This window comes from Idiotropiscis lumnitzeri, chromosome 3 (genome assembly GCF_059441095.1).
Source record: "Idiotropiscis lumnitzeri isolate Australia: NSW breed Sydney's pygmy pipehorse chromosome 3, RoL_Ilum_1.0, whole genome shotgun sequence".
Classification (NCBI taxonomy): Eukaryota; Metazoa; Chordata; class Actinopteri; order Syngnathiformes; family Syngnathidae; genus Idiotropiscis; species Idiotropiscis lumnitzeri.
The window spans coordinates 19,698,354-19,712,707 of record NC_142393.1 but is presented as its reverse complement, the minus strand read 5'-3'; the positions used below and the strand labels follow the sequence as shown (position 1 = coordinate 19,712,707).

The 14,354-nt window shown below is 40.5% G+C and overlaps 1 protein-coding gene and 1 pseudogene across 2 annotated transcripts; one reads left to right on the top strand and one right to left on the bottom strand.

The window, feature by feature from the left end:
* The first annotated feature begins 1,177 nt into the window (after window positions 1-1,177).
* Window positions 1,178-2,911, top strand: LOC148340258 (chymotrypsin-like elastase family member 2A; annotated as a pseudogene).
* Window positions 2,912-3,578: 667 nt separating this feature from the next.
* Window positions 3,579-10,143, bottom strand: tmem51a (transmembrane protein 51a). 2 transcript variants are annotated; one of them, XM_088292284.1, is made up of 5 exons: window positions 9,905-10,143; window positions 8,686-8,787; window positions 8,442-8,500; window positions 7,730-8,188; window positions 3,579-5,542 (listed from the first exon to the last, which is right to left on the bottom strand). In XM_088292284.1, the coding sequence occupies exons 4-5, from the start codon at window positions 8,134-8,136 to the stop codon at window positions 5,197-5,199; spliced, it is 753 nt and encodes a 250-aa protein (XP_088148410.1). In that variant the 5' UTR covers window positions 8,137-8,188; window positions 8,442-8,500; window positions 8,686-8,787; window positions 9,905-10,143; the 3' UTR covers window positions 3,579-5,196. The 2 variants fall into 2 exon arrangements, with proteins under 2 accessions (XP_088148410.1, XP_088148409.1); XM_088292283.1 differs by lacking the exon at window positions 8,442-8,500.
* Window positions 10,144-14,354: the final 4,211 nt, after the last annotated feature.

The window sequence follows — 14,354 nt, the reverse complement described above, 5'->3', positions numbered from 1 at the left end:
ATCTAGTGGCACACTGCAGGACTAGTAAATGGCCAAAACTGGCACAATGTAGAAATAATTTTCAAGAAAACACAACAAATATAGGGGTGGTATACGTAAACAAGGCACTTCAAGGATAAATGTTACATGAAACAAAATTGTAAAGTTAAAATTCTTTCAGTGTATGTATATAGAAAATGTGTTTCTACTTCACATTTGATTGAAAGATGTTGACTTGTTTAAATAGCCCTGTACTCATGTACAGTACAGCAATGCTGATTAAAAGAGTAACTCACCAATTAACAGAGTTTATCCCCTAATTAACATCGCACGCTTCATCAAGCAGGGAGAGTTGTTGGCACATGGATACATACAAATTAATTAGATCCAGGTTGATCAAATGTTGATTTGGGGAAAAAAAAAAGAAAAAAAAACAACCTTGGAGCAGTTTTGGTATCACCACTGAGTGCTTATCTGCTCAGGGAACCTCACAGCTATCTCAGTCTGTCATCTAAAACAGAGGTCCCCCACCACCGGGTGGCGTCCTCGGACCGGTCCGAGGGCCACTTTGGACCGAAGTGGAGCAGTGATGGGAAAATGCTAGCACAAACCTCATGTCGAGTCCTCGCTACTTATCACTTCGGTATGTTCTGTGCGGTTTTTCTGAGGGCAGCCACTTGGACACAGCGATCATGAGGAAGTGGCTTCTTTTCACTTTAATGGTAGCTGACGCTAAGAATGTTGCTGTAACGTGAAGGTTTGTTGGTGGGTGATGGAACACTCTTCAAATGAGGGTGGGGGATGGAGAGGGAATTCTTTGTTTAGCAACGCTTTTGACTCAAACCACGGCAGCTGCCATCATACACTTCCGAACACCTGACTCTCACTAACCAATCAGGAGATAGCAGAATCTAGGCAAACACAAGTACTGAATGAGAATAAGAGATTCATAAACATGTTAATTTTAGCTGTTTGTGCAACACAAATGGGAATATAAAAATGTATAAAAGTGTAGATAATGAATCTGCTAATATAAAAGCAAATAATATATTATATTTTAACAAATTAACTTCGATTGATGAATTAACTTTGAATGTACTTTATTGTTAAGCTTAATAAAGTCTTACTGTCTTCTGAACCCTACATTTGCGTTGCACAAAGTATAATGCCAAAAGGAATATTCAATTGAGTGGCTGACATGTTTTTAGTCAGTGAATGTGGCCTTCCCGCCTACCCTCCTGTGTAGTGTCGAGTGGTCGCAAGAGAGGACGTCCAGCCAGGTGAGGTCCCACCATTGGGATGTATTTGTCTACATCTGACAATGTCTAATAGTTTTGCGCTGACTTTAAATCCATTTTTGCAACTCTCTATGAATCCAAAAGATAATTTTGTCACGATGTTACTGTAAAACAACTGCTTGAAGTGCTGTTTTATCGTGCTGTAGCGGTTTCTCTCCAGATGGACAGCAGTGGGCGCTGGAGTCACGTGTGTGGGGGAGCCTTGAGTGCACCCGAGTGGGTCCTCATTGTCCACTGCATGAAGTAACACTGAACTCAAGAGGAATGTGAACACTTTCATCACCAGGCTGAGAAAGTTTAAGTAATCTGCACTGACACTAATACTTCACAGCCAATTCATCCTTTTTAGAGGGCAGCATTATGGTAAGCAATACCCAGAGATCTCAAGTTGCAATCTTGGTGTGAGGTTTGCATATTTTCCTCATATTTTCATGAAGCTTGTGCAGATCTTTGTCAGGGTATTCTATCTTTCCCTGCCATTCAAAAGATGTGTATGTCAGAAACTCAAATTATCAACAAGTCAATGGTTGCTTGTCTATATGTGCCCTGTTACAGGCTGATAACAAGTCCAGAATGCACTGTTGCCCAAACCCATCTGGGATAGGCTCTTGCTAAGATGAGGAAAGTGCGATAAAGCGATTAATAGAAAAAAATCAAATATTCAAGAAGGGGTAGTCTGACCAAGTTCTAAAAAAAAAAAAAAAAAAAAGACAACCGAGGAGAACTCGGGCATCAGGTGTAAAAGTAGAGCTTTACTTTGCTGCAAAATGAAGACGAAGGATTGCCGTAATACAGCAGAACAAACCAAAATTCCATGGCCACTTGTATTATTTAGCATACTCAGTTGAGGGTGCGCCAGCCGACATCCTGCAGCAGGCTCTCCTGCCAGTGATCAACCACGATACATACCTGCTCGCAGTCCGTTTGGTGGGGTATCCTGGCAGCCGACGGGATGGTCTGCGCTGGTGGAGATGGCATCAACGCGGGCTGGAATGTGAGCTAAAAAGAAAGCTGAGAATCAAGTCATTAAGATAGTAAGCAAATAAATGAAACAGGATCACACACACACGAGAACACCCTTACCTTGCAGAACAGCATTGTGATGTGTTTTTATATACCCTATTCAGTACTGAATTCCTTTGCACTCTCTTATTTATTTATCTAATTTATATATTTGTCTGTATTATTGTTGTATTGCACTGGAGAGGGGAGCCCTCTAATCTCGTTGCACACTTGAGTACAATAACAATAAAGGGATTTCTAATTTCTAATTTCTAATATTTGTGCATGACTGACAGGGAGACTGGGGAGGCCCTTTGAACTGCCAGAACACTGATGCTCCTGGACCGTACATGGCGTGGGGTGCTTTGATTCAGGACAGGGCTGTAACTTCTTCTGGAAGCCAACCGTGTTTACTCAAGTCTTCTTTTAGCTGGACTGGATTGAGAGAGTAAGCAACAGATTTTGTCAAATGAATCACTTTCACCAGCATAGCCTAAGAAGCCTGAGGTAGACAAAAGTGTGTATCCACAAGTGAAGACCAAGTACTAATACAGCTTTTCAAATTCAAAACTAAAAAAGTGTCATTTGAACAACAATCAAACAACTTTTGTCAGTCTTTTAAGTAAGATATTTTATGGGTGTATCAGTTCTGACTAAAAAATAATTCATTATTGCATCATGTTGCTTTTCTTCTGGAGGCTACTTTGCAATGTTTTCAGTTCACCCGTTATTGTGCGTTTTTTTTTTTTTTTTAATTTAGTTTGAGTGAGCTTAGCAGGTTGAAAAGCTACTGCACAACAGTAACCATGTTTTCATCTTTCGAAGTAAAAAAAAAAAAGTAAACGATTCACTGAAATGTCTTTTTATTCCAATATAATACGCTCAAAATAGATTGCTTTCATTTCAAAGTGGTGAAAAGGCATTTTTACCTAAATATTTTCACAATACATAAAAAAAGAAAAATTGAATTTAAGTCCTAAAAAACATTCAACAGCATAAATGTGTTCAGACTCTCAATGGAAAACAAAATGCAATTTTCTGCAATCGTCTTTGGTCACGGCAAAACATTATTACCATCCATCCTTTTTCCAACAATCATTCATTCATGGAAGATAAACTCTTGCGAGTAAATGAGGTACGCCATCATAGAAAAAAAAGTAAATACAACAGAGAAAGGTTTATTCAAGGAGATGTTAGTGACTAAATGACTTTTGTTGCTTCGTCCAAATGCTGAAAGTGGATCATTTATCCCTCTTTTCCAATTAACGACACCACTTGACCCGATTCAAACACCGCAAAATTTGATCCATTTATTCCCCATGTGTGTTATTCTCATCTGACATTTGGCAGGTATTGATAAAACACTGCATGCTAATAGCAACATTTGCCCCTGAATAGAGAGCCTTGTGCTGCGTGGCTCATCGCCAGGGTGGTTGGAGGTGAAAACAGGGCTGTGAGTCAAGCTGCGGTTGATGAGCAAGCCTTGCTGCTTGAACACTGCAGCTGCACCCTCAAAGAGACTCTCTGTTGGTCATCTTGAATGAGACGAGAACAACAATAACGACAAAAAAAAAGGCCTACAGTGGACTGGAGTCTATGCTGTTGCTTTCGGAGCGTGACCGCTATTCCCGTGACGACTACGTTAAGGAAGGCCCCTTGGCTTTTCTCGAGCTTCTTCTATTGTTCACTTGTTTACCTTCTTCACTACAGGATGTTTGTAAGACATCAACTGAAACTGAATTGGGAACAGCAGAAGTCAGTTTGGTTGTTGTAACGATTGAGGTAGTGGCAGTCAAACTGTCAAGTGGATATTACAGAAATCAGGCGTAAATTGAAAGAGCACATGCGTGTTTGCAACAAGTAACTATTCCAAATGGTGAGCTATTAATTGTAGGTTCATCATTTATTCTTAACCACTCCACCACCATGCCCTGACAGAAAGCATTGTTAAATCCAAAAATGAATTCCAAAATGTATGAAAATTGTAAAATGCATTTCAATTTCAACGGTGTGTGTATGTCATTGGATGGGAACTTTTATCTATAAATGCTAACAAACGCACTGTGTAATAAGTATAATGTCTGTTATTATTATCTTTTTTTATTTCTGTGTTAACGAACTTTACAAAAAGTAGAAAGGCAAGGTCACAGAAAAACAATATATCCCACCATCATCCAATTGTTATTGATAGTAGACAGTATATACCCTAAGTAATAACTGTAATGTCTGACCTGTTAGTGGAGTGTTATGTGGAAATGTGCGACCTGTTGGAATGTGATGTTGCAGGTCACACTGGTCAAGTGACGATAATAATGTTGCTATGCTGGAAAAATACAGTTCCAGTTCAATACTGTCGCTAATTTTAGTACAATTTCCCGCCGAATTCCAGACCAGGATTTTAAAAAAAAAAATCAAAAGCATGCTGGTCTTACTTTGTATGTAGAAAAAAGGATGTCTGCACTTGAACAAAAGCCAACACTTGTTACAAAGCTCTAAAAGCGATGATATCGCAGCGACCCAGAGTGTGGGTGTATGTCAACAGTTGTGGTAGCCGGGTCAAGCCTGTGGAGACAAACGTCATCCACTCTGCTGGCTTAAGTCAGTGACAATTGCTTGAACAGTTGCTCCTGGTCCTCATGTGTGCACAAATAACCTCGCTGACGTCTCAGGAGCCGTTCCATCAAAGGAATCTACTCAGGCATGATGAGAAGCGATATTTCGTGCTTGTCCGCCACAAACTCATATGCTTAAATGATGCAGAGTTGCAGAATTCCTATGTTCAAGTCTTTGTTCTTTGGAATGATCACGACTGACAAGAAGATGCCATGCGGGCCTACAGTGCAGGAGGTCATCAGGACCAGTCTTGATGTAGTCCTGCTCGAAGATTGTAGTTACTGCGCACGTTTGAAAGTTATCATCAGAGGGGGGGCACCTTGTCATCATACTGCGGTGGCGGGGTCAAAGGTTCTATACTGATGCCAGCAGCGGCTTGAGAATTGGGCCCCTTCTCCGATTTGATCCTGCGGATGTTGATGGGGAGGAGCTTGCGGGCATTTTTGCCAGGTTTCCGATTGGAGGCGGGAGCAGCTTCCGGTGTGGCACCTTCAAATTCATACTGCACCCCATCGACTTGGACCAAGTCATCGTAGGAGGGAAGCTGGGAGGAGCTGGGCTGAAGATTACTCTGACGGACAGGGTACTGGCCACTGCCTACTGCCTCCTCATAGGTGGGCACAGCATAACGTTGGGTGTCTTGCTCGGCACTGCGCGCATGGAAACAGAAAAAAAAGCAGAGGTTAATGGCATAACTGATAATTGCTGCTGAGGAAAATAAAAGATCGCACTTTATAGTCTGCTGTCAGCGCAATGAAGCAGCAAGACCATGTCATGAGAAACTACAGTAGCCTGTCTACCTTGTTACATTGAAAATTCATGATGTGCTGGGCAAGGCTGCTTTGTTCCAGTTTTGGAGGGAGCGTGCATTACAAACTGAGTAGCAGCAGGTCGATCAACAGAGTCTGGTGGGCCACTGCCTTTCTTGACCTTAATGCAAGTGGACCATGAGAGCAAAAAGTGCGAATAATGTCTATGATCAGCAACTTTATCTGGATCTGCACCAAAATATAGGCTGCACTGCCACTAGACACTGTCTCCACAGTGATCCAATTCAGGTTTCAACACATTTAGGTCACATCATTGGCAGGCGGAATTCTCGCATCTCTTAAATAGCAGAATCTTAGGGAAAAGAACAAAAAAACACAAAAACATCCTTGAGTTACTTTAATATACCTTGGATTTATATCATATAGAATTGAACGCAAACAACAAGACAAGACAGGGATGTGACGAACAAATCTTTTTGGAATTGATTATCCAAAGGATTATTTAATCGATTACTCTGGGAATGCTCCCCACCAAACGCTGCCCAACCCCCCTTATTTCATTTACTTATTTGAACTGGGTAAATTGTCCAGAGTGTGGGTGTACAGTTTCTTTTATAACTAAAAAAAACAAAGTTTCCAATAAGTGCCATTCTGTTTCATACTGCTATTTTCTTAAACTCTCCCAGTGCTGTAGCGTTTGCATCAATTCCATCCATGTTCTGGTATACGTTTTTGTCATTCGCCCCTAGAGACTTCAGACAGTCCATGATGCACTGGTGCAGGAAAACATACTGGGACTGGAAAGAGATCAAAATGGATTTGAACCGTAAATGTTGTCATAAGCAAGTAGTCTCCAACATTTTAGACAAAATGTACCGAATCAAAACAGGTAAATTTAGCCACAAGAACAAATTAGTACATCCATTATCTGCAAACCTCCACGCTATTAAATGGAATATTATCTAAATTATAAACACTGGTAAACATTTTTCCCCCGAAACGATGCCGAAGCTGTAGTTATACAGCGTACCGGACAAGGCAAATTCACAGATTGGGTTAGATTGTGGTCGCACTGCAGAGGTCACTGTATTTATTGCACTTCACCCCGTTTCTCAAATTAAACCCAATTTAAAATGTTTTTTTTTTCCAATTTAAAATGCTTATTTTGCTATATTGTGTTGACACAGCTGCCTCTCTCTCTCTCTCTCTCTTTCTCTCTCCCATCTCTCTTTCAGTTGAACTTTCAGTTAAAGGGTCAGTACACACAACAGAATTACAAGAATTCATTCTGCTCCAAGTGCAAATATTTGAATTCTATACACACTGTACTTGACCCGGTTAGGGACAATTGCAGGATGGACAAAAACCCACTAAGGGGTCCTTGCTTAGTCCAACCTTTCTTAAAAAAAAAAAAAATTCTCATCCTCTGTCCCCAAAATGGACCTTCATACTACACTCCCAAATGGGCATCTCAGTAAGTGCATTGCTTCTAATATCAGAATGACAAGTTAGTGAATGAGTTGGACATGCCTGGGACATGTTTTCATCCAAATACCTGAAAAGATCAAGAACGACAGCCCAATTTTCTCCCTCTCCGAAGCTTTTCCTGTATTTAAAATTTGGATGTGGCCGCCTTCACCAAGTTTCGGCACACCTACGACAAATGTCATCAGACTAGTGACTGGTTGGTGTCACAGGTAAATATTGGTGCTTTTTTTTTTTTCCATAACAAGGACATGTAATTTCTCACAAAAAATAAATCACAAGGAAAAACCCTGGAGCTGCTCAAAAATGACGATCATGCCACATAAAAATAAGTCACAGCCTCAACCCAGGTTGTTCCGAAACCAAGCAAGGCTTTGATCATCAAGATGGTCGGGGCAGAGAAAAGTCAAGTGCTATATCTTATGGGAGCGGAAAATCTGAATCTCAAGGAAAAAGTGAGCACCAATAAAAACACTAAAAACATTAATTGTTCTTTCACTCATCTGGGCATTTCATCCCTATACACTGTATAGTGAGTAGTAAAAACCCAAAAAAAACAGTTTAAACATTTTTTTCACTTACATTTCTACATTCCCGTTCTCTCTGGCTGTCACACCTCTACGATTCTGGACCTCTTGGAGATGCCGCTGCTCCCTCTGCTTGTTCCTCATTCCCAGACACAAGGACAGCAGTAGCATGACCACCCCTGCGGCCACCAGGACAAAGGCCACAGAGGAAGCTTTACTTTTCCTGCTCCCAGATGAATCGACTTCTCCTTCACCCGTCGGGCCTGCAGGCACCACGCTCCATACGATCATGACAATGCCAAGGGCCACCAGTCCAACACCGAGAGCGCAGAGTGCATATTGGGAACCAGAATTTCCATTGTTCTCATTGATGCTGCTGTTGTTGTTATTGTTGTTGTTGTTATTGTCATTTCGGTGTCCTCTGCTGTGGGGGTTGGATAGTCCATCAACACTGGAACGCATCTTGAACGCCACTCCAATTCAATCAGTCGATCAAGTGCACTAAAGTCAAAATCTACAGATAAAAACAAAACAAGTATTTAACATTGCTTTGAAAAAATAATTACAGCTATCGGGTGAGGCTCCAACAGGTCAAAATATCCACAAATGGATGAGTGAAACATTGAGGAAACAAGTTGCCTCCACCCACAGTGTGTTCTTTATGGGAAGTCAAGCCCAGTTTTCAGCGTCAAAGCCATAAAACAGAGTGACGTACAATACCACAAGCGCATCTACCCAAAAGGTGTGTGGAATAGTCAAAGATTTACAGAAAAGTCACTTATTTTCCACTGTGAGGATAGAAGCTAAAGATGCACAGTTGCAGCCGCTGTAAAAACACACAAATGACATAAAGACATCCACTATACAATTGCATATATTCTATCCATCCACATTGAAAATAGCTGATGTAGGCTGTATCATTTCACACTCTACGAATTGACAAGTACTACACCGATCAAAATGTATGATTACCAAAGCTATACGGCCAAAACAGACACAATTAAATCTTACCAAAAGACCTTGATCCCCGCTTGGTTGCTGCTGCTGTTGCTGCTTGCATTATAGTTTATACATCCCGCCTTGTCCATGCTAGTGACTGGAACTTGTGCCAACCTTAACCAGAAGAATTTATATGTCACGAGAATTTCTATTTCTTGATGAAATAACACCACAAATACACTTTGAAGGAAAATAAACTTTTTACATTCTTTCTATGCAAATATTTGGTCATCTGGAGCTTATTCTCACCACATAATTTAGTTTCATTTATTACCAATTTATTTCTGAAAAATTTTCCGTGATCAAGCCATTCTGAATGTTTCTAGATTTAGACACTGCCCCCACACTGAGTCTCTCCACCCATGGCGAGGTGGCTCTGCTATATGAAGACCCACCATTTTCAAGCGTTTCAAAGTTCAACGTTACTTGGCTCTGAGGATGGATTGGATGAATTATATTTTCATTCATTTTAAGGTGGTGGGGGGGGAGCTTCGCTTCTTGAACATTTCAGGCTCAGAGCTTGTGAACATAGGTTCTACAATAATTACTTATGTGGTATCAATTTAAGCAGGCTGTGTTTACCAATTGTTGACACTTAATCAGCAAACATTAAAAACCAGGCAATTCAAACGTTCTAATAATATTAGTTGATTTTTTGCAGTGCCCGTTTTGTAGTACTTGAGCCAGTGGGCAGAGGTGCGGGTAAGTTACGTATGAAGACGAAGGACGGTTTGTTTGTGCGTGCACGCACACGAACGTGCCTGTCCCACCCCCAACACACACGAGCGTCGAAGAATGTGTGGCATGAGCCAAAATTATGACGTGACAGCTGAATAAAGTCGCCCCATTATGTCAAGTGGTCTCTCACACTAGACACGCCTACTGTCCGTCTCCGAGCCTCATTGCAACGCAAAAGAGTGCAATCGACAAGGAAGTATAATGGGACGCTCAATGGATCGGTTTGGTCACAAACCCAAAGACAAAAGGCAATACACGTAAAAGTTTAATCCATGTTATATCTGTAAAACGCCAAATTCGGCAATGGAACAAGTTAAAACACTCTGGAAGCTTCATGCAAAAAAAAAAAAAAACGTACGATATGTTACGTCACATCGAGCAACGACACATCCCGCGGTTGTCGTAAACATTCCAGATAAAAAGAAGGGTTCTTCTAACTTTTGGTAACGTGTGAGCTTCGTCCGAAGAAAGTGGTGTGTTTTTGTACACTCACCTCCCCTAAAGTGGTCCTCAGCGCCGCCACGTTATCTGCATTTGATCGTCGACCGAATATGATTCGCAAACAAGTAGACGGCAGCACATTTTTGGTGACAAAACCACATAAAATGAACAAGCTGCTTTTGCTTGAAAATAGAGGGCTGGTTCCTCGGAGAGAGAGAAAGAGACCCACACAAAGCCAAACAGGGAAGGAGGTTACTTCCACTTCAGGATTAACCCTTTACTGACAACAGCCTTAAAACTGTCAGCTCCTCGTGAAGTGGTGGGCAGGACGTTTAAGTAAGTTTCTTTCATAAGGAGGAGAAGCGTATCGGATAATAGATGGACGTTTCATATTAAGAAAATTATCTGCAAATTGGCAGCATTCTTAAGTAGTGGTTATGTTTGCTTTAAAAACGAGAACTTCGGGGTTCCAATCTACACTCCCAAAAGATTCCTTTTAGGTAAACGCAATTCTCTAGAATGTAATAGTTTCACAGTACTCATACTGCAATTGTGCATAGTGTATACAGTAGTTGTTGGTTCCATTTTAAAATAAATGCACAAAACATTTATAAATAAAAATACCAAGGCCAGAGTATTGCCGTCAATTTAAGTTACTGCATCATGTATAAACATGTCAGGAATGCTAAAATAAAATGCAGATCTTTGGTTGAATCTAAAGGCCACTTAATCGTCAATTATTAATTTGTGCAAAAATAAAATATTCGGGCAGTAAAATAATACTGGTTATCCAAGAGCACCTGTTTGCATGAGTGATTTGCTGTGATTTACATGGTCCAATTAGTTCATTAATTGCAACTACTATGGTTGACTAGTCGACTAACAAAAATAAAATGTAATAGTCCTAGTTGAGAATTTTTATTGCATAGCCTGCACTGACTGGTTAGGGCTCAACATTAAACTATTCACGTGAGATGCATAAAACATGCCAGAAAATGTAGAAATTACAACCTGAATTAGTGTGTGTGTGTGTGAGCATGTGTGGGGGGGATTATAACCTCCACCCTCCCAAGTGAACCTCTTGCTGCCCTTACAACTCCAGGTAAGTCTCGAAAAATCAAGGGTAACCAACCCTTTTTTTGCAACACACACAACCAATATTTTCATGGACTGACATAGAAACAAATAATTACGACTCTCCATTACACTGATTGAAGTTGTGGTAAGCAAAGGACGCCCTGCACTTGTTTGTCTCTAACGAGCCATCATGCTGGGCTTAATGGAAGACAATGACACTAAAAGTGTGACGTCCATTTTGCTACATGGAGTGGTTTTGGTTTCCATCAGTGCAGAAAATCTTACATCACAAAAATAGGATGTTAGTAATGGAAGCAAGGTGTTCAATTCTGTTGTGATTTACCTATAAGCAGGGCCATCGGGAATTGGGGCAAACGATGTGAATTTTATTTCCGGGCCGGTCCTGGCAACATGGCCGCCAGCTGCCATCCGCCTTCCCAGTGCGTGACGGCCGCACCCCGTTGCCGACTACATTTCGGTGCATGACAGCTCATTGACGCCAACTTTTCACTGCTGACGGCCCATTTTTCTGAGTGGAAAATTATGAACGTATTTTTATCTGTCCATTCATCCATTATCCAAGCCCGTTATCCTCACAAGGGTTGCTGGAGCCTATCCCAGCCAGCTGTCTTTGGGCAGTAGGCGGGGTAGATCCTGGACTGGTTGCCATCCGATCGCAGGGCACACGAAGACAAACAATCCGTCACACTCACAATCACATCTAGGGGCAAATCAGATAAACCTACCATGCATGTTTCTGGAACGTGGGAGGAAACCAGAGCACCCGGGAGAACATGCAAACTCCCCACAGGAAGGCCGCAGTCGGACTCAAACCCGGCACCTCTTTGTCTGAACTGCTGCTTTTTGACTTCTTTTCTGGGTCCTTCGTCAGTGTCCACTAGACAGGCTGGTAACGGTGCATTCGGCCTCTCATAAAAAAAAAAACAAAAAAAAAAAAGCACTGCGCCTCTCATTCGTCACTCAAATGAAACACATGGTCCCGTGAAAACCAATTAAAGCAGGACATTTTCATAAATTTCTGAAAACATTCTGGTTTCCCGGATAGGGTGTGAAGATGTTTGGTCACCTTAACTAATAATGTATTTCTTGAAAGTTGTAAGCCGTTCGCTTTATTTTGAGAAACCAATTCCAAAAAAACATATAAACCTCAATGAGGGGTGTTCAAAGAAGAAAAAGGTGAAGAGAGAACAAAATTATATACGTGCATCACTTCAAGTTCTGGGAAAGGTGTTTTTAAATGTTATCAGTGGTGAGCAAGGCCTTCCCTGCTGGCCCAGACACTATCATAATTATTGACTTACATTTACAAATTAAAATATATACTAATAACGCACAAATTACATAGTACATGTACCAGTAGTAGTTTTTCCTAAATAATACACCACGCTTAAGTTGAAAGTGCAAACATTTGTGCTTGTGCAAACAATTGTGGTCTGCACAAACAGTCTAATGTAAGCAACAGCCAGCAAAATTTACATAGCGAAAAGTGCTTATACACTGAAAGCGAGAGTATTGAGGTGATAAGAATGGAACTCATTATCATACATGCTTGATGTTATCGCCTTGTTTATCAACCAACGTCAAGGACTGAAACTTGCCGCCGCTTTCTTTTCTCCACCACTATTTGTTTACATGTCGAGACTCGCGCTAACAAAGCGACCCCGTTTTTAAGATCTGTTGCTCTCCAAGATGTAAGCAGAGGCCTGTGTGGCAATAATGACAAAAGCAGCCTGAATCCAGGCCACTGAACTGCATTGTCCTGGCTGGAACTTTTCTTCCTATTAACCCCGTTATCTGCCTTCTCTGTCATAAAGTCATATGCAGGAACTGAGACAGGAAAGCACAAGGAAAAGCCTTGATTGCATTCAACGTTTTCCCTGAAAGCATATCATAAAATCATACATGAAGTGAGCATATGACCAGGCTTGGGTTGTGCAGCAATTTAACCTAGAGATACAATATCTACACAGGGCATCCAATGAATTGAGACGTGTTAAATGTAAATGAAGACAGAATACGATGATTTGAAAGTCCTTTTCCTGAATCATGAATGTTATTTTTAGTTTTATCTATTCAAACCCAAATACAGATTCTGAAATTGGATTAGATCATGATGTAACCCAGGGATAGGCAACTAGTGGCATTCGCCCACGTCCAATTTTATTTATTTTTTTTGGTGGGGGAGGGGTATTGTTCACATGTTTTCCTTGGCCCCTGCATTCATTTATTTGTGGATTTTCTTTTAATATTAAAAAAAACATTTTTGTTACTTTTTCTGGGGGGGTCATTCAATTGTGGTGTCTTTTCTTTCTTTTACGATTTAAAACATCAAATATAGATGTAACAATCAATTTGATTAATTTAATCAAGATTAATGAATAATAGTGTTGTTCTGATACCGGTATCGGTATCGTGCCGATACTACCTTAAAATACTGGTATCGGATCGGCGAGTACCAACCAGTATGGTCCCAATACCGGCTATCGACATTGTTATCATGCTTCAAAGGCTCCAAATGATATTTTTGAATAAATTTAGCTTTGCTATGGGACAATGATTTTACTGACAGAATCTGACATCTTTGTACATTAGTACAAAATGTAAAAGATTTGGGGGGTTAAAAAATGCATTTCCATATAATAGCACATAAATGTGCTTCAAATTTCAATCAAATGTAATCTCAAGAACCAGTGTCCATAAAAAAGAAAACCATAACTGATATAATGTGATCAGAGCACGCATGTTGTGATGGTGCTAGGTGGTCATGTTAAAGATTTGACAGCCTTTGTGCGCATGGTGAATGAATCATTTTACATCCAAGTGAGTATGAAATTCTTTAGAATTACAAGCAAATCGTGCTTATATTTTGATTTACAGTATTGGTATCGGCCGATACTGCACAGGCAGTTTGCGGTATCGAGACCCAAAAAGTGGTATCAGAACAACACTAATGAATAGAAAGGAAAGGAAAATTAAGGAGGGAAAACACGCAAAACACCAAATCAGATCATGCTATATATATATATATATATATATATATTATATAAAATTAAACGATCTAAAACTTACAAGGATTCCAGGCAAGTTGTCACCCTGTCTGCCAGTCAGATGTCAGTCAACAAATTTTTGGATGTGTCATGGTTAGGGTTAGAAAACCCCAAAGCTGAGTGGTCATTGTGAGTCAGAGGAGGAAGTTGCCACATGCTAACTGGGAATTGTGTTAACCTGCAACTGTGATTTGATATGTGAATGACTCATCAGAATACTGCAAAGACCCATGTGTAAATGTAATTCCCTTCCAGGATCTGTTAGGCTTATCAAATTTGTTACGGTTTCCAAACAGCTCTTCCCACAACAAATGGTGTCAATAAAACTAAACATAAAACAGTTGTCAACTCTGCTAC

What these genes read in the sequence shown, in the direction of transcription:
- tmem51a (XM_088292284.1), bottom strand. Translation starts at nt 8,136, where the DNA reads ATGCGTTCCAGTGTTGATGGACTATCCAACCCCCACAGCAGAGGACAC. An exon ending in GAGAACGGGAATGTAGAAAT is followed by an intron (nt 5,543 to 7,729) that starts GTAAGTGAAAAA and finishes CCATGCGCGCAG; the next exon opens with TGCCGAGCAAGACACCCAAC.